This window comes from Vitis vinifera, chromosome 19 (genome assembly GCF_030704535.1).
Source record: "Vitis vinifera cultivar Pinot Noir 40024 chromosome 19, ASM3070453v1".
NCBI classification, from domain to species: Eukaryota; Viridiplantae; Streptophyta; class Magnoliopsida; order Vitales; family Vitaceae; genus Vitis; species Vitis vinifera.
The window spans coordinates 26,802,685-26,821,963 of NC_081823.1; the positions used below are offsets into that span (position 1 = coordinate 26,802,685).

The following is a 19,279-nucleotide window of genomic DNA, read 5'->3' on the forward strand; positions in this document are numbered from 1 at the left end:
TCAAAGTTTAGTATAATAATATGATAAAATAGTAAAATACGAAATCAAAATTTTGTCAATGTGGTTTGACAAAATAAACTATTGCTCTTCAACTTGAAGATGTGGTAGTTCTCATCCCTTATTCCACTTTTGAGTTTTATTTATAGAAGACATCTTTCATGATTTATGCTGCTCTTTGACTAATTTTACCGCAGAATTTTCTAAAATTTCTTAGTAGTTCTTGAACTGGGTGCTCTTTTGGTTTTCTAACATGATGTTAAATTTTCTTATTAAAATTTTTTGATGCAATGTTTTATTCTTTTAATTTTAATTGACCTTTTGCATAAACAATTATTAAAACTATTGAAATAATATTTGATGAAATTTTTACCTTTTTATCTTTTTATCTAAAAAGAAAAAAAAAAAAACCTTCCTGAATTATTAAAGTTACTAAAACTTATGTTTGTAACATTTTATTTTTGTTATTTTTATTGGTTAAAATGGTGTTACGGAAGCTCTTCCTTACCAAAATGTTTTTCTGTTGCTTTTTAATTTGTGTGTTATCATGCATACAGTAAACAATAGCCATCAATATTTAAGTTTATATATTTAAAAGTTATAACGTAAATGAGAAAAATATTTTATCATAATATCATAAGAAATTGCCCGACCTCTCACAAACAATTTTCTGGCTCCGCTACTGTTCATGGCATTATAAGAACCAATTTGTAATTTACAGTGAACTGTTCAAATCTGTGTTGTGGAAGATCACATGCTTTTCAATTTGTCTCCTTTATTTTCACTACATAGCAGCTGACTTCTTTGTTTTTACTTTTTGTCTCCCTAATGCTAGAGAAGAAGGGTTCATTTGACTCTAGAGCTTCCCTGGAGTGCTGACCGAGCAATTCAACAGTTTGGAAGAACTCATAGATCAAATCAAGCTTCTGCACCTGAATACAGGTGGACTATTCATTATATTTATTAATGTTCCATATGTTCGAATTGTGGCTGGATTAATTGGGATTACCTTTTTCGTTATTTGAATTTGATTCATAATAAGTGTGCTCTCTTTAAGATAGTATTTCTAAGTCATGATTTTGCAACGCCATGTTGAATCAATATAAATTGTATGGTGGTATGAGGATGGTTGTAACCCATGGAGATCCTGTTAAATTCAATCATCTCATAGGAGAATTTCTTTTGTGGAACTCCATATTTTCTCCTTGTGTAAGTAATATGAATGTTATCACTAATAATTAACTGCCAATGGTTTTACAATAATTAATAGATTGCATGGAGCTTTTTATCAACTTTCTAAATCTTGTAGGTAAGATATATTTATTCTTGTGTATGTTTTTCAGGCTACTCTTTACCAATTTAGGTGGTGAACGCCGCTTTGCTTCTATTGTTGCAAAGAGATTAGAAACCTTAGGGGCCTTAACACAAGGAGATCGCCGGTAACTGGATTTCTATTTAGTTTTTTGGTTATATCAATGAGCTATTCTGAAGTGAATTGTATCATTATTCTCTTATCAGATTATTTCTTGATTGATTGTGTCTTACCTCATTATTGGATGTATTGCAGGGCAGGTCCATCATTGAGTGCTTACAACTATGATAGTGCCTATGGAAAAAGGGCCCTGATGGCGATGTATAGAGGAATCATGGAGCAGGTTTTGATAATCTTATTTGGATATAGTCATGTTCGCTCTAAATCATGCTTAATAAATTTTGTATGAACTAAAATTTAGTTTTCCAGGATTCTCTGCCAGTTGTACCTCCAGGATGTTCATCTGAAAAACCAGAGACAATCCAAGAGTTTATTATGAAGGCAAAAGCTGCTCTAGTGTCTGTAGGAATAGTTAGAGACTCAGTTCTAGGTAATATTTTGTCTTTTTTGGATTGTTGCCTAATTGAATTGAGTAGAATAAGGTGTTAATTATCTTTCATTTTTCTTATTTCTCTTAGCATTCTCAAAAATGATCCGTAATGTAACTTTCTTCTTTAATTTTAAGACATCTTAATGTAAGTTTTCGTTTTAGCTGTATTTCATAATCTTTCAACCATCAATCTTTAAGATGTTTGTGATAAATATTGGGTTTCTATTATTTTCTGTAGGTAACGGGAAGGATTCTGGAAAGTTGTCTGGCCGTATAGTTGATTCAGACATGCATGATGTTGGACGTTTTCTCAATCGACTCTTAGGATTGCCACCTGATATCCAGAATAGGTTGGTTTTTTGTTAATTAAAAAGTGATATCCTTGTTGCAGTCGTAGCATATTAAACGTCACTATTAAAATACAGGCTCTTTGAGTTATTCGTCAGCATCCTTGATCTTCTAGTTCAGAATGCACGTACTGAAGGGCATTTTGACTCGGGGATTGTTGACATGAAAGCTAATGTTATTGAACTACAAGGAACACCAAAGGTAATTTCTATGGCTAGGATCCTGTTGGCCTGATTTTATGCAAATATATTAACTTCTGTTCTTTTTTTTTTTCTCCTTTGTTTTTCTTTTGCTTTTTTTTCTTCAGACTGTTCATATTGATCCAATGTCTGGGGCATCTACTGTAATGTTTACTTTCACTATGGATCGTGGAATCACATGGGAGGTAATTTTCCTAGGGCACCGCTGCACTTTTTATAAGTAGTATATTTGGAAATAAGTTCACAATTGGTAATTACTTTATCCACATGTAGTCTGCAACTACTTTGCTTGATGAGAAGCAAAAAGATGGACTTGGTTCAGCCAGTGATGGATTTTATGAATCTAAGAGGGAATGGTTGGGAAGACGACACTTTCTTTTAGCATTTGAAGGGTATGATAGCTAGATTCTTTTCTATCCATATCTTTTTTATCATGATCTTCTCAAGTTATCTTACATTTCTATGATGGTCATAACTCTGGATAACAGACACAAGGTTACCTTATCTAATAAGAGACCTGCTGATTTGTTGGGGATTTTTTGCCTTCTGAGTTTTTTTTTTCTTGATGTTCTGGTGGTAGCTTTGTGCCTAGGCCTTGTGGCTTTGCTTTGATGGTTTTCTACTCATCTCTTGTATTGTTCTTTTTACCTCTGGTTTAGAAGGATAACTCATCCATCTTTTTAACTCTCTTTCATGTGATGAATAATGTTGATTCTGATTGGGGATATTGTTGGAAAACCGAAACTGATATGGAAAGAAATAACTTTGTAAAGCTATAAATTATTTATTAGTTGTCAATCTTTGTATTTTTAGGAAAGTAATTGTTAGGAGTTATTCTTTCCTTTTAATCAGTGATTTAGTTTCCTAATTTGAAGGATTTGTATATGCTGTAAACTCTATAAAAGAATAATCTCAATGAAAGAAAATTATTCCCGTGAAACCTTATTCTTCAACTTGGTATCAGAGCTAGCAATTTGCTTGCCGAAATCCTCCTTCTTCCTCTCTTTCAATCCCTGTTCTCTGAAACCATGTCAGATATTTCAAACGAGTCCACTACTGTTCCTCGACCTTCTCTGAACAATCCCATCATCACTAATTCTTCAAAAATCAGTCCTACCACCTTGGAATCTCACTCTGTCCAAATCACCACGATTCGCTTGAATGGTGACAACTTTCTGAGATGGTCTCAATCAGTTCGGATGTACATCAGAGGACGTGGAAAGATGGGCTACCTAACGGGTGAAAAGAAGGCTCCTGTAGTAGATGATCCGAACTATGCTATATGGGATGCTGAGAATTCCATGGTGATGACATGGCTTGTGAATTCTATGGAAGAAGACATTAGCTCTAATTACATGTGCTATCCAACAGCACAAGAGCTTTGGGAGAATGTAAATCAGATGTATTCTGATTTAGGGAATCGATCGTAGATCTTTGAATTAACCCTCAAACTTGATGAGATACGACAAGGGGAGGACAACGTCACAAAGTACTTCAACTCCTTGAAGCGGATCTGGCAAGACCTTGACCTCTTCAACACCTATGAGTGGAAATCTGCTGAGGATGGACTTTATCATAAGAAGACCATGGAAGACAATCGGATCTTCAAGTTCTTGGCTGGCCTTAATGTCGAGTTTGATGAGGTAAGGGGGAGAATCATTGGAAGACAATCCCTGCCTTCAATTGGTGAAGTTTTTTCAGAAGATAGAAGAGAAGAGAGTCGGAGGAATGTGATGCTGGGCAAGAAGGGACCTGGAGTTGCTATTGAAGGTTCAGCTTTGGTTACCACGGGTGGAGGTTATAATAAAGTTGTTGCGTTTCAGCGCAAATCAGATGAAAGACCACAGGTTTGGTGTGATTTTTGCAACAAACCTCGCCATACTCGTGAGAACTGTTGGAAAATCCATGGGAAACCTGCAAATTGGAAAGGAAAAACAAGTGACAAACCAGGCCGAGCCATTATTCCTACTGCTAATGAGGCTGAGACTAGCCCCTTCACCACTGAGCAAATGGAGCATCTTCTTGCACTGCTGAAATCCAACTTGACATCCGATACTTCTAGTGTTTCTTTGGCGCACACAGGTAATGAATTATATGCTCTATCTTGTTGTTTTAAATCTACTCCATGGATAATCGATTCTGGAGCATCCGACCACATGACCAATTCCTCAAACATGTTTGAATCCTATTCACCGTGTCCTGGAAATAAAAAGGTTCGGATAACTGATGGTAATTTCTCACCTATTGCAAGAAAAGGTCTAATAAAAATCTCTGAGGGAATAGATCTTAAATCTGTTCTCCATGTTCCTAAACTTACTTGTAATCTCTTGTCTGTTAGCAAATTATCTAGAAATTCTAATTGTTGTGTTATCTTCTATGAATCCCATTGTATTTTACAGGACCAGAGCTCGGGGAAGATGATTGGCAGTGCTAGGATGATCAATGGTCTCTATTATTTCGAGGATAATTTACCTAGTAATAAAATTGCTCAAGGACTAAGTAGTATTAGTTCTCTTTCTTTTCGTGATCAAATAATGGTTTGGCATTGCAAATTAGGCCATCCTAGTTTCTCTTATTTAAAACATTTATTTCTAGTGTTATTTCAAAAGGTTGATCCTTTATCATTTCAATGTGAAAGTTGTTTATTGGCAAAGAGCCAACGAAAAACTTATATTCCAAAACCCTACTATGCATCAAAACCATTTTATCTTTTTCATAGTGATGTTTGGGGACCTTCAAAAGTAACCACAATTTCAGGAAAAAAATGGTTTGTGACCTTTATAGATGACCATACATGTCTTTGTTGGGTATATTTAATGAGGGAAAAATCTAAAGTCGAAAGGATTTTTAAAGAATTTTATAGAATGATTGAAAACCAATTTCAAACAAAAATCAGTATTTTGAGATCTGATAATGGGACTGAGTACTTTAATAAAGTTTTGGAAACCTTTTCAAAACGAGAAAGGAATTTTACATCAATCCTCGTGTTCTGATACCCCTGAACAGAATGGAATAGATGAACGTAAAAATAAACACTTGTTAGAAGTAGCATGGGCTATGATGTTTTACATGAATATTCCAAAATACTTATGGGGGGATGCCATACTAACTGCTTCATATCTAATCAACAGGATGCCTACAAAATTTTTGCAGTATACCACTCCTTTGGAGTGCTTGAAAAAGGTATTTCCAGAATCTCGAATTAATTTTGAATTACCCTTGAAAATATTTGGTTGCACTGCATATGTACACATTCCAAAAAGGTCAAGATCTAAGTTAGACCCAAGAACAGAAAAATGTGTTTTTGTAGGATATACTCCTAATAAAAAGGGTTACAAATGTTTTAATCCCCTTACAAAACGTTTTTACACAACTATGGATGTTTCCTTTATGGAAAATGTCCCATATTTTACCAAAAATTTACTTCAGGGGGAGAAATTAGTGGAACCAAATTTTTGGGAAATTGTTGAACCTTTGCCTAGTGTAATTCTTGATATCTCTCTTGAAAAAGAAAATAAGGAAACTAAGCCTACTGAATACGAATCTGAAATTGGTCTATCAGAAGAAGAAATACTACGAATGATAAAAAATAGAAACAATCTTGAGTCTGTGGTTTATTCAAGGAAAAAAGTCCTTGGAAGAAGTAAAGACTAGCCGATCATCCCAACACATGGTCAACCGAAAGCCCTAAGCAATGGCTCTCTAAATGTCTCAAGTAACCCTCCTTCTATTCCTGCTCATATACATGCTTCTTCTTCTTCTGTTACTGATCTAAGTTTACCATCACACTTTGGTCCAAGTCCAAAAATATCTGCACCCGAACCCGGTTTAGGATTAGCCCCAATTGTTCCTGCACAGGACCTTGACCTTGATCTCCCTATTGCTCTTAAAAAGGGAACCCAAGCTTGCACTAAACATCCCATTGCCAAATATATCTCCTATAATAACCTTTCTGACAACTATAGAGCATTCACTACAAATATTTCAAAACTTGTGGTACCTAGAAATATTCAAGAAGCACTAGATGAACCGAGTTGGAAATTGGCAGTGTTTGAGGAAATGAATGCCTTAAAAAAGAATGGCACTTGGGAGGTTGTAGATTTACCAAGGGAAAAAAAAGTTGTAGGGTGCAAATGGGTGTTTACAATAAAGAGTAAAGCAGATGGAAGTGTTGAGAGATACAAAACCAGACTTGTGGCAAAGGGTTTTACTCAAACCTATGGGATAGACTACCAAGAGGCTTTCGCCCCCGTAGCTAAAATAAACTCGATTAGAGTTTTGTTGTCCCTTGTAGTAAATTCCAATTCGCCCTTACACCAATTGGATGTTAAAAATGTCTTTCTTAATGGAGACCTAGAGGATGAAGTGTTCATGAGTCCTCCACCAGGTTTTGAAGAAAGTTTTGGAGTTGGGAAAGTGTGCAAATTGAAGAGGTCCTTATACGGACTTAAGCAGTCGCCTAGAGCTTGGTTTGAGTGCTTTGGCAAAGTAATAAAGCATTATGGATATACTCAAAGTCAAGTTGATCACACGATGTTCTACAAACATTCAAATGAAGGTAAAGTAGCCATCTTAATTGTGTATGTTGACGATATTGTGTTAACTGGGGATGATTGCAATGAACTAGAGAAGCTGAAGGGGAAACTTGTTGAGGAATTTGAGATTAAGGACCTGGGAGCATTAAAATACTTTCTTGGGATGGAGTTTGCCAAGTCCAAAGAAGGTATCTTTGTAAATCAACGGAAGTATGTTCTTGATCTTCTTGATGAGACAGGTATGTTATGATGTAAGCCTACTGAAACACCTATAGAGCTGAATGTAAAACTGCAGCCTACAAAAGCCAAGAATGTGAAGGACCGGGATCGTTATCAGAGCATTCTCAGTGAGTATGGTTAGTCAGTTTATGCATGCGCCTGGACCAGAGCATTTTGAAGTTGTTTACAGGATTCTAAGGTATCTAAAGGGGACACCAGGTAGAGGTCTTCTGTTCAAGTCACGAGGACACCTACAAATTGAAACCTACACCGATGCAGACTGGGCTGGAAGCATAGTGGATCGAAGGTCCACCTTTGGGTACTGTTCATTTGTAGGTGGCAACTTGGTTACGTGGCGAAGTAAAAAACAGAACGTGGTTGCTAGAAGTAGTGCTGAAGCTGAGTTTAGAGCTGTAGCTCATGGTATTTGTGAGATTATGTGGATAAGAAGATTACTGGAAGAGTTAAAGATGACAGGTTCATCTCCTATGAAGTTGTATTGTGACAACAAGGCAGCAATTTTAGTAGCTCACAATCCGGTTCTCCATGACCGCACCAAACATGTGGAAGTGGACAAGCATTTCATTAAAAAGAAGATAGACAACGGATTGGTCTGTATGACCTATATCCCTACTGAGGAACAAGTGGCTGATGTCTTCACCAAAGGATTACACAAGAGGCAATTCGATTTTCTAGTTGGCAAGCTGGCTATGGAAGATATCTTTAAGCCAGCTTGAGGGGGAGTGTTGGAAAACCGAAATTGATATGGAAAGAAATAACTTTGTAAAGCTGTAAATTATTTATTAGTTGTCAATCTTTGTATTTTTAGGAAAGTAATTGTTAGGAGTTATTCTTTCCTTTTAATCAGTGATTTAGTTTCCTAATTTGAAGGATTTGTATATGCTATAAACTCTATAAAAGAATAATCTCAATGAAAGAAAATTATTCCCATGAAACCCTATTCTTCAACTGATATATATATAAACTTGCTGATATTATTTTTACCTATACTGAAGGTAACATGCTGAGTTTGACCATCAGAATTATTCAACTTTTATAATTTAATAAATTCCATCAAATATTTGTTTTTTTAATGACGAAGAAACCATTCATATTGAGATTTCTGACATGGTATACAAGCATACCATTCACTGAGTGCTGAAAGCATACAAGTATATTGAACCCTCCATTCCACATATTATGTTCTTTTTATTAGAAGCCTAGATTGTCTAATTAGATTGCAAGTCAATTGACTAAACAAGGAGCTACCCTCTGATTGGTTTTCTATTGGGTGTAAGCTTGGGTACTGGTTGGTTGTTATGGTTAGCAACTTCGCTTTGTTAGATCTTTGCTTTTCTTGAAGGATATCTCATCCTTATACTATATTACTTCCTTTCTAGCAAATGTTGTTGTATTGGTTGTGATCTGGATAGCAGTTTTGTGCAGTACTTTGTTGTGCTTGAAGGTTATCTTATCCTTCCTTGCATTATACTCTTCTTCTTTCAACCAACTGTTGTTTCTTGTCAAAATACGATTCATTGAACAGGGGAGTTCTCTGGAAAAAATGATCTTGCAATCTTCCCATTACCCTTTGCCAATCAAAAGAGGAAGTATCTAAGATTCTCCCATTTCATTTTCTTCTGTATCACCTAGAGCTTGTCAAAAATGTAAATCTTCTTCCAGAGCTTCAATACAGGGCCATAGGCTTTAATACTCTACTGGTTGGAAAACTTCCCTAGAGAAGAATGGATTTTGTCCAAATAATATGAAACTAGATGTGATTGACCAGTGGATCTGTCTTTCTCTTTAAAATTAGTTTATATTATAATTCAAATGGTGAATTGAGATTGATTTTAGATGGAAAAAAAATATCTTCTCCCAACAGTGCTGACATGTAAATGTTTTTATTGACAATGTTTAGTTGTTCTATGCTAGGATACAAGTGGTCAGAAACTCCAGAGGGTCAACTTTCTCTTTTCATTTTAAGGGAAGAGTTGTTGAACTGACTTAGCAAGTGCTGTTCTAAACATATATAGGGTTTAAACCCTCATATTGTAAATACAGAGGACTATGTACTCCTGGATTTTAAAATTAATGGCATATTTGAATGATAAATTCAACCATTGTGCTTGGGCCTTATTGGCTCTTCATTTCTTTTTCATGCCCTTTCATCTCTTTCATCTCTTTTTCTACTCCTCGTGTACTTGGGGTGCGGCCCCCTCTTTCATTAACTGCCAATTCATCTTAATGAACTCCTCTTTGCCCATCAAGAATAAATAATTTCAACCATCTCAGGGGCTATATAAATTGAGAATTTTTTTTATGTGGGCTGACAATTTGTTTTGTAAGAAAAATCTATCATGTGTGCTATTTGGAAATGAGACTGATATCTTTGTTATTGTTCTCCCATGTGCTTCTTTTGGCTTCAGCCTTGATCCTTTTCAATTTGTTATTGTATCCAAATGATGTTTTTTTCAGTATTGATATATTTTCAACTAGTGAAATCCCCTGTTGACTTTCTGTTTTATTGTTTTTATTGTTAAATGTGTTTCAGTTCTGCTTCTGGAATGTTTAAGATGGTTCGTCCTGCGGTTGGGGAGGCACTAAGGTATCGACAGTAGTAATATCGGACTTCCCCAAGCTTTGAAGCTTTAGCTTCTGTTCTGCCCAATTCATTTTCTTTTTTTTCTGTAGGGAAATGCCTCTAGCAGAACTTAAAAGCAAGTACAGAAGAGTTTCTTCCTTGGAGAAGGCTCGTAGTGGTTGGGAAAATGAATATGAAGTTTCATCTAAACAGGTGAAGTTTCTTGATCACCTAATTCTTCTACGATATAGTGATAAGCTTTGTAAATGGCTACTTCTATTTTTTGTTAGATTAGTGTATGACTAAATGAGGCATGTAGGTTACATAATTGGATATCTAATGATTCTTTGGTCATGCTGAATATCAAAGACAGTTGATTGCTCATTCATTACTTTTTAAGTGATCCAACACAGACAAACAAGTTGTACCTCAAACTGATATTATCAACTGATGTGGCTTATCTATTCTTCCTTAATTCAAAAGAAAATTACTGCTATTATCCTATTAATTTTTAAATTCTCTTGCCACATCAGTTTAGTACAAGTTAGTAAGAATAGTAATTCTCCATGTCTTCAGTCTTTTAAACTTGCATGGTAGTAAATATTTCATTTAAAGTGATCTGTGATAAATGTTTCATGTCCAATCTAGGCATTTGTTTGTATTGAATTCTCTGTTTACTGTAGCATATCTCTAATCGCAGCATTTATTCAGAATTAGCATGTTTATTTTCATTTTTTTCTTCTTTTTTTAATTCATGTGGTAAATATGCTTTTCTTTCTCCATTATTTCTTGTAATTGACAGGTTGGCTTCAGGTTGGTATTTTGGTAATGCAGAAAAATGAAATGCTTGTTTCTATGCAATCTGCTAAAAAAATTGTACTTAAGCTACTGCAAGAATCACTATTATGGGTTTTGTTTTTTCTAACAAACAATTCCATATGTTGTAGTATGGGCAAATATACCATTTTGCTGATTTTACCTTACCTTATATTTTCCCATAGCTTACAGTCATCTTGAACTGCAGTGCATGCATGGCCCCAATTGTAAGCTTGGTAACTTCTGTACGGTTGGTAGAAGGCTACAGGAAGTAAATGTTTTGGGTGGCCTCATTCTTCCGATTTGGGGAACTATTGAGAAGGCACTTTCTAAGCAGGTAATCTGACCTCATATGCAGCTTAATTCTCACTAAGATCATGACATAGAGTCCTTTCTAGGGAAATACTATAATCTGGATTCCTAAGACAATAATTGTTGGTTTTTCAAATAAACATGTGTTTCCAGAATATAGATCTGTGGTATCTCAATTTTAATATTATACTGCATACAAAATGTGTCATAAAAAGAAGTGGTCTTTATACAGTTCATATGATAATTTTTTATGTCATGGGTTTTGTTCCACTTTCTAATCATCTACTTGATGCTGAAAACTTTTATACTAATAGTCACTTCAGGACTTCTCTATTAATAGTATCAAGTTTGTCAACTTGCATTGTTTTTTTTCACTAATTCTAACTTTGAGCATATTTTATGAGATTATGTTGCAAGAATTTGAGCTGGTTAGCAGCCCTTGGAAGCATTTTTATGGTAATGTGCAATTAGGTAAACAGGAATAGTAGTGTCCTTTATATTGGGATTTATTAGCTTACTTTCGTTGACCAAATTGCTGTTCCAAGTTCCATTTAAGTTAAAAGAGCAGGTAGATCTGCTTTTGAACCCCGTTGGTTGATGAAAGCGGATCCTTGATAAATGTCACTGGAGAGTGTTGAGAATGACTCCTTATGGAAGAGGGTTTTGTTCAGTAAGTGTTGTGTTACTCAGGTTCAGGATTCAAGGATTTAGGCAAGTTTGAAGAGATCAAGTTATGGAAGAACTAATATGAGGGATTAGAAAGGTTTATTAGAAGGGAGGTTGGCTTGCCGTTGGCAATGATCTTTTTGGGTGAAAGACACCCTTTTAATTTGGATATATGGTGCTGTAATCATTGCAAATCAGAAAAGAAGTTTTAGTTTAAGGGTGAGATTTTGGTATAGAGGATAAGATGGTTTGACAGCATACAAGATGTGGCAATTTCTCATTAAGGTTTCTGTATTCTTCCTTTGCAATTGAAAGTTTAGAGGCGTTCCCTACAAGTTTGGTCTAGAATCATTGGGCCTTAGTGAGGGTGGGCTTTTTTTGCTTGGGAAGATATTGACATCAGAGGAGGATATTGACATTGGACCAGCTTAAAGGAGGGGATAAAGAATCCTGAATAGATGAAGAAACAATTAATCATATCCTCTTTTATTGTTCGAAAGAAGTCTCACTATGGTTCATTTTTGCTATATTTGGGATATGGGTGATGCACTCCATAGTAGAGAGGCCATTTTAAGCTAACATGAATCTTTTGTCAGGAATAAGAGGAAGAAAGCTTAGAAAACTGCTCCCTTGTACTTATTTTGGACTATCTAGAAAGAAAGAAAGAAATTAGAGAACTTTTGAAATCATTAAAAAAAGAGGCCAAGCTATCAAGCATTCTTTCATGTATACTTTTGTGTGTCTCTGTTTGGGGCTTTTAATATATTCTATCTTTGCCTATCAATAAAAAAAAGTTAGTCTGCTTTCAAGATATTTAAGGAATGCAATGGCTTTTTGAGGACACTTGGAAGATGCCAGAGATGATGTGGGATGAGTTTCATTTTTTTGTTTCTTTTTGGGCTTACTGTATCGACATTTTTAAACCCTTTCATCTGAGTGTAATTCAGCTTAGTAGGTTTTTGATTTGCACACCTTAGGGTAGGGTCTACAGGGTCAGAAGTTGTTACACTTGTATAGGCTTTCTGTACATTTTGTATTGCCCCTTGCATTGAGGAGGTTTACTTAGTTCTTTTTTATCAGGTCTGTATTTCATGAGGATTTCTCATCCTTCTCATGTTTTATTTATTCTTAATTAATACATATGTCTGTTTCTGATAAAAAAATATATATATATGCAATGGCTGGGCAAACAAAATATAGTTTGGAGGTTTTTTCAGTTTCCTGTGGTGTCAAGTAAGGAGTAACTGTTGTATATTTTGAGGTGTTTTTTCCCTGGTCGAGCAAAGAACAAAGAGGAAATGGCTGAGTAAAGACTTGTATAGTTAAGAAGTCTTTTAGGAGGAAGGGTGCAATTGCTTGGTATGTATTCTACAGATTGAACGTATTCAATTTTCTTTGGCGGAGCGAGGTCTGGTGCATTGTGATTCTTGGATTGTTGGCATAATGTGAAGTTTATGTTTGAGTCATCCCTCAGAATTATTCTCATTTAGTTTGATGTTTGAGTTATGGACATAATTTAGAGAGAATGTGAAGTGTATGCTTGAGTCATCCCTCAGAATTATCCTCATTTAGTTTGATGTTTGATATGGACATAATTTAGAGGGTATGTTTAGTTACCTCTCCATGAATTGGCAGGATTACTTTATTATTTTCCAGATTTAACTCTGATTTTTTGTTTTAGGCGTCATTGACATTCACTTTGTTTAATAGGTTTTTTTTTATCCTGAATAGGTAGAACAAAATTATTATTAACAGCACTTTGACAAAAAAGGGCACTCGAAAGTACACATGATGTACACAAAGATGATGGAGTAAAAGGAGAAAAAAAAACAGAAAAAGAAAAACCTTCCCTCCCTTGAACCCAATCAATCAATCAGATCTAATAAAGACATAGAATCCTCATCTAAGAACTTTTCTAATCTACAGCCAAAGAGTGCTCAGGAATGATCTTTATGGCCTGGTCCGTCTGATCACTATTTTCCAACAATTTGTAATTTCTCTCTTTCAAAATGATCCAGAACATGCACAAAGGAGTAGCACTCTGTCACACGTCTTCCCTGCAAAACTCCCATGCCAGCTTAAAAAAATCTCTCTTATTGAATTAGTATGGATAAATTAATTATTAAGAGCACATAACAAAAAGAAGCAAAACCCATGTATGGATTGATGTATACGGGCTGATTAAAGGCAAAAGGAAAGGAACATAGAATTAGGATCCTTAATCAAAATAACCAACACCAAAGCTACCTATAAAATCTAAGAAAGAAAAGTTAGTTGTTCCTATCTCCCCTTTAGAGTTTAGACCTTGAAAAAAAAGGTCTTTAGAAACACACTTTTCATACCAAAATGAACTGCTCCAAGGTTCCACAGTTGGCTATTTTCAAATCATGTTTAAAAAAAAAGGTCAGAAAAAGGGGTTAGCCTCCATACTATCATCTGCACCCACAACAGCACCTTGCCAACTAAGCCGAACATCTGTTAGACATGGTGAAAGACCCACAGCATGCTGAACAATGAAAACGCCAAAGACCTTAACAGCTGGCACTTTCAGTACATGTAAATATGATCTGTAGATTCAAAATCTTGTTTACAGAAACAGCACCTGTTAATCAAGGGCATCCTCTACTTATAAGCTGATCTCTCAATGCCTTTTCCATTAATAAGATGAGACTCCTTTTGGATTCTTTCTTGTTATAAAAAAATTTCCTATCCTTATTCATCATTCTTCTTGAGATCTTAACAGATCCCAAAGAGTAGAGCTCAATCACAAAACAATTATTTACGAGTTTCCAAGCTGGTACATCCATTTTTTCTGCAGGATTATTGCATTCAGTTTATAATAGTTTAAATTCTTCTTGTAAAGACTGAAAATTGGCCTTCCATTTTTGTTACCACTCATACACCTTCAATTTATGTAAGGTTGTCCTTCAACAATGATATCTGAAATATTATGTAACATCTGTACAGGCCCGCCAAAGCCATAAACGCCTCCGAGTCGTGCGTATAGAGACCACCACAGATAACCAGCGAATTGTAGGGCTTCTTGTCCCCAATGCAGCGGTTGAATCCGTCCTTCAAGGTTGACTCTCTCTCTTGCTCAATATGTTCATTAGCCTTTGTATTATTGCGTTGCTTTTATGGATTGTATTGTGGAGAGGAAAAAAAAAGAGTTGCAGCTATTAATCACTCAAAAAATTAAGAAAAAAGGGTTGAAGAAATGAACTCATGATTCTTCATATTCATTAATTTTCTTCATTTGATTGGGATCAGTAAGTAAAACCTTAGATAATGGCGTGAGGGGAAAAACAAATATTCTTCAAGCTGTTAGACATTGATCCAAATGTTTGTATTTTAGAATTCTTATGTTTGTCACCAATCTAATCTTGCCTTGATAACCCTTTTGGCAGATCTGGCATGGGTTCAAGATCTCGATCCTTGAGATGGGAGGATCCAATTTTTTGTCTTTTTGATTGAAGCAAAATGACTGATCAAACTTGTCAGTAAGTTGCCTCTATCGTCCCTGTCAAAAGGTGCAGGGCTTTTGAAGTTTGGAAAACAGTCCGCGGGGAACTGAAGCCAGCTTCATTTGGAAAATGGAAAAGAAAGAAAGTCTCTGCACATTGTAGTTACAGGGTGCAGTTTCATATTTATTGATATGTGATTTTTTGTCACTCCATTTTTTGGGCTTTATGTATTCTGTAAATTATCCAGGATAGGAAAAAGACTACAGTTTACTGGCTGCAGTCTTGGAAACTAATTTGTATCTTTTCACCCGGATATTGTAATCCAATTTATAACTGAAATGCAATGACTTTCTGCTCAAATCGTTTATTATTCGAAAACAGTACACAAAAGTACAGCACAAACACTCAAAACACCCAAAGAAAAAAAAAAACCCACATGGATCCACACAAAAAGCATTAATCCACTGCCCTCGTTTTAAATGTCGCAGATGAATGGAGCATCAGCATGGTGATCGCTGCAGTAGAGTCCAGGGCGCTGAGTGAAGCCCTGGCGCTTCAGCGTCTCCCTGGCCTTCAAAACAAGCTCCTGGTTCCGAATACTTCCGTCCGATTCTTCAATTATGGTTTGAATGGCGTTGCTCAGAGCCCCATAAGCTTCAGCAGAGTTTCCAGATGGGCTGGCATCCGCGGATGTCTGGTCAGTCTGGCAGCCGCTGATCAGAATCCCATTATCTGGCAGTGCCCTCTTCCCGGACCCTGCATAAACCTCTTGCTTGCTTCCCACTTCTGTCTCCAACGCAGGTTTCGCGTAGTCTTCGTTGTTTTCTTCAAGCTTTTGCTTCAGGAAATCCTGCGCCAGGCTCCCAACCATTCCCAAGAACCCTCCGCCCTCGCCTCCACCCTCGCCGCCTTGTTGGAGCTTGTTCATAACAACATTCATGAACTTCTTCACCTTGGGACTCGCATCTTCACCGAAAACATCAAAAAGCGTTGGCCTCAGTTTCCCGACATCAATGTCATCTTTACCAGTTTTCTGCTTGAGTATCTCGATAAGAGTTGAAAGCGGCAGAGATCTGCTCTTCACATAGCCGCGATCTCCGTACTCCGCATCCACTCCTCCCTCATCCACATCCTCCTCGTGGTGGCGGCGGCGGTGGTGGCGGTGGTGTTGCAAGGCCGAAGGCAGCTGAATTCCGCGAGATTCAATCGCACCTTGCACGGTTTGGTGCAGGAAGCTTTTGAATCCGAATCCAGATCCCGATTCTTGCTCTTGTTGCAGCCTGGTGCTCTCCCCGATCTGCTCTTTAGCCTCATCGATCAGGCCACCGCTGTGGCACGAATCCGACACTATCGTAATGCGGCAACCCTCCGGAACCTTGTCCACAAAAGACCTGAAATCGTCATCTGAAAACAAACCGTCACAGTCATTACTTTGGCTCCCAGAATTAGAGAAAACGATGAGATGAGAGGGAAATGAAAGAAGAATTTGTGATTTTGACCGGTAATAAGATTCATGTCAGTAGGGACGATGCACTCGTCGTAGCCGGTGTCGTCGTCCTCTCCGGTCTCGGCAGGGAGTCGAGTGCCGTGGCCGCTGTAGTGGACGAAGAGGATGTCGCCGGGCTGGGCAGATCGGATGAGATTAAGCAGGGCGCGGCGAATGTTCTTGCCGGTAGGCTGAACGCCATCGGGATCGGTGTCGATGAGGACGGTGATGTCGTCCTGGGAGAAGCCGAAGCGATTGACGAGGGAGTTGTACATTCGGTTGACATCGTTGATGCAGCCCTTGAGCTCAGCCTTGGTTCCCTGGTAATTGCATCCTATCAACACTGCCTTCTTCCCCATGATTTGCTGTGTGTTTCCCTCACTTTGTCCTCAAACGGTAGGGTATTCTGTCCTTTATTTTGTTTGGCCGGTCCCTGCGTGTCTAAATCGTGTCGAAAACTCTAAATTGAAAGGGGGTGGACCGGGTGGTGAGGATTGGGTGAGTACCCAACTATCTTTGAAAGAATATAGATGTGAATGTCGGCCATTAGAAAAGAGATTTTTCGGGGGGTCTCCCCTTTACTTTACTCTCATCAGCCCCCTTCAATCCTTTACAATTATTTCACATTTGGTTTCTTCCAAATTTCATCAATTTCTGCCCCACCGAATGCCACGTTTCTCTTATGAGAAAGATATGGTCCAAACTACCCCCCTAAATCGTGGCACAACTTTTTGTAAAAGTTATTTTTTAGCTTTTATAAAAAGAAATCCAACGTTTGGCATATGAAAAATACCTCTTTAAAAAAAAAAACAAAAAAACGACATGTTATACATATATGAAGAAAATATCTTTTTGTGTAATGAATACGCATGCCATTTGATCAATAATCAGACCCAACATAGCAGAAGCCAGCAGCTTCAATTATTCCAATGAAATTAAAATTTGAAATGCCAAAAAACAAGAGTAATTGCATGTATAAGACCCCATGATCAGTAAGGATTAACCAAATTGCAGTTCCCTCTTATTTCTCCATCTTTCTTCCCGGTAAGAACTTGGACATTGCCCAGCTTCACCATCGACACTGCAAACTGGTTCGTGAAAAGCTCCGGCTGAGTTGCCAATGCCTCAACAATCGGTGAAGTTCTTGAATCCCTATACAGTCCTTGATCCGTCGACAGCAACCCCATCTTCTTCCCTAGATTCTTGTAGTATTCTGTATCAAATTTCCTCGGAGTTGTACCATCTAGATCCACGTAGTTGTACCTCCTCCCACATTTCCCCTTCAGCACCCTCAGGTATGTGGCATTGAGTGAGGGATTGGGCTTGTATGTCCCATTAAAGTTGGAGAGCCTGTGTTGAATGGAATGGCAGGTGCTCCTGCCGATGGTGTGTGAGCCTGAGAGGATGACCAGATCCAGTATGTTCAAGCCTCGAGCTTGGAAGAATTGGATCAAGTCAGTGACGTTTTCGTGGCCCTGAGGAACCCTGTTGGCTTCTCTGGCAATGGAGACCTTCCCATCTTTCCTCCCGAAAGGGACTTCCCAGAACGGACCTCCAATGAGGACGGTGGCATCTCTTGCAGCAGCTGTGAGAATGTCCGCACATGAGACTCTTCCGGGACACCTCTTCTCAACCTCTGCTTTGATCTCCTCTATCACCTGGAATCCCCTCAGTGTCTTGCTGGCCTCAGCCCTCCTCTCACTCCCTGCATGATTTAGCAAAATCGATGCATCGCATCCCTGCAATGCATTTTATGGTTTCATCGAATCTTTTAGTTATACATTATTATTATTATTCCATTAGTGTCATGTTGTACTATTTTAATATACATTATCGCCCATTACTTAAGCTTTATATAATATATATTGTTAGCTAGATTAATTTGTAGAGATTGATTTTTTTCACAATGAAGATAGATGTTAGAGAGAGAGAAAGAAAAACTTACCCTAACGGCACAATCATGGAAGTGCAAGCGGATAATGCTAGCAGCCAAGGTGTAATCCTTCTTAACCCAAGCCCTAACCTTGTTTTGGATGATGCCTTCAACATCGGGGCATGTGTTGAGATAGTGAGTGAAAGAGAGTAAATCTTGAGGAGACGACACCTTTGGCGATGCTGTCTTTGGGGTCGCAAGTGCTCCGCTCTTGGCTAACCCATCCAAGTGAAGAACAACAAGGACAAGGACAAAGACAAAGGAAAAACACCACCTCATCGTCTTGAATTGGTGAGTGTTTGCTTCTGAAAAATGGTGATGAAAGCTGTTTCTGAGATGGGTTTTAATTTATAGAAGCAAAATACGTGAGAAGCACTCTCCATTACCAAAGGTGACATGCCACCATGTTGGAAATGGGGACATAATCAAAGTCAAAGAAACAAAGACTCATAATATTGTAAGATCACACCTTAGGAATATGGTGGTCTCGATCCGATAAATATTCTAAAATTTATTTTCTAGTCATATTATTAAAATTAATATACATATGGTCACATCTTTATTTAATTTCTTCTCCATTGGTTTCGACACTGGAAGAAGAATTAAAAAGTAAACCATGGGACTAGCATTTCTCCATGGGATGTGACTTGTGAGCAAGGAAGAAAATGTCGCGATATTTCGGCGATATATCGTGTATCGAAGGGTATCGACACGATATTTCATGGAGAAATATCGGTCGGCGATTTTCCCCGATATATCACATCGTCAACGCGGGTCAACGAAAGTCAAACCCGCCACAGTGCAGTCAACATGCTACAGTGTAGCTACAGTGCTCTCCCATTTGCTTGCTGCAGAGG

At 37.5% G+C, this 19,279-nt stretch overlaps 3 protein-coding genes across 5 annotated transcripts in view; 1 reads left to right on the forward strand and 2 right to left on the reverse strand.

Annotated features, from left to right (window-relative positions):
• LOC100267281 (protein FORGETTER 1) overlaps positions 1-15,363 on the forward strand; it is a 71,755-nt gene extending 56,392 nt beyond the window's left edge. The window contains exons 20-32 of one of the 3 annotated variants that reach the window (XM_003634768.4): positions 833-939; positions 1,341-1,436; positions 1,565-1,652; positions 1,739-1,859; positions 2,098-2,209; positions 2,285-2,408; positions 2,515-2,592; positions 2,681-2,799; positions 9,716-9,769; positions 9,856-9,958; positions 10,770-10,898; positions 14,507-14,618; positions 14,947-15,363. In XM_003634768.4, the coding sequence (XP_003634816.1) occupies positions 833-939; positions 1,341-1,436; positions 1,565-1,652; positions 1,739-1,859; positions 2,098-2,209; positions 2,285-2,408; positions 2,515-2,592; positions 2,681-2,799; positions 9,716-9,769; positions 9,856-9,958; positions 10,770-10,898; positions 14,507-14,618; positions 14,947-14,978 (1,275 nt within the window). In that variant the 3' untranslated portion in view covers positions 14,979-15,363. Of the gene's footprint in view, positions 1-832; positions 940-1,340; positions 1,437-1,564; positions 1,653-1,738; positions 1,860-2,097; positions 2,210-2,284; positions 2,409-2,514; positions 2,593-2,680; positions 2,800-9,715; positions 9,770-9,855; positions 9,959-10,746; positions 10,899-14,506; positions 14,619-14,946 lie in introns of those variants that run through there. The other 2 variants (XR_009465200.1, XM_019217148.2) reach the window with 2 other exon arrangements.
• Positions 15,364-15,462: 99 nt separating this feature from the next.
• LOC100241522 (metacaspase-5-like) lies at positions 15,463-16,855 on the reverse strand. The gene is made up of 2 exons (NM_001281098.1): positions 16,503-16,855; positions 15,463-16,407 (listed from the first exon to the last, which is right to left on the reverse strand). The coding sequence occupies exons 1-2, from the start codon at positions 16,846-16,848 to the stop codon at positions 15,479-15,481; spliced, it is 1,275 nt and encodes a 424-aa protein (NP_001268027.1). The 5' UTR covers positions 16,849-16,855; the 3' UTR covers positions 15,463-15,478.
• Positions 16,856-17,285: 430 nt separating this feature from the next.
• LOC100262115 (peroxidase 7) lies at positions 17,286-18,736 on the reverse strand. The gene is made up of 2 exons (XM_002265631.4): positions 18,435-18,736; positions 17,286-18,228 (listed from the first exon to the last, which is right to left on the reverse strand). The coding sequence occupies exons 1-2, from the start codon at positions 18,699-18,701 to the stop codon at positions 17,479-17,481; spliced, it is 1,017 nt and encodes a 338-aa protein (XP_002265667.1). The 5' UTR covers positions 18,702-18,736; the 3' UTR covers positions 17,286-17,478.
• Positions 18,737-19,279: the final 543 nt, after the last annotated feature.

Coding starts and splice junctions, on each gene's coding strand:
- LOC100241522 (NM_001281098.1), bottom strand. CDS start 16,848: ATGGGGAAGAAGGCAGTGTTGATAGGATGCAATTACCAGGGAACCAAG. Junction 16,408..16,502: donor TGACATGAATCTTATTACCG/GTCAAAATCACA, acceptor GTTTGTTTTCAG/ATGACGATTTCAGGTCTTTT.
- LOC100262115 (XM_002265631.4), bottom strand. CDS start 18,701: ATGAGGTGGTGTTTTTCCTTTGTCTTTGTCCTTGTCCTTGTTGTTCTT. Junction 18,229..18,434: donor TCCATGATTGTGCCGTTAGG/GTAAGTTTTTCT, acceptor AATGCATTGCAG/GGATGCGATGCATCGATTTT.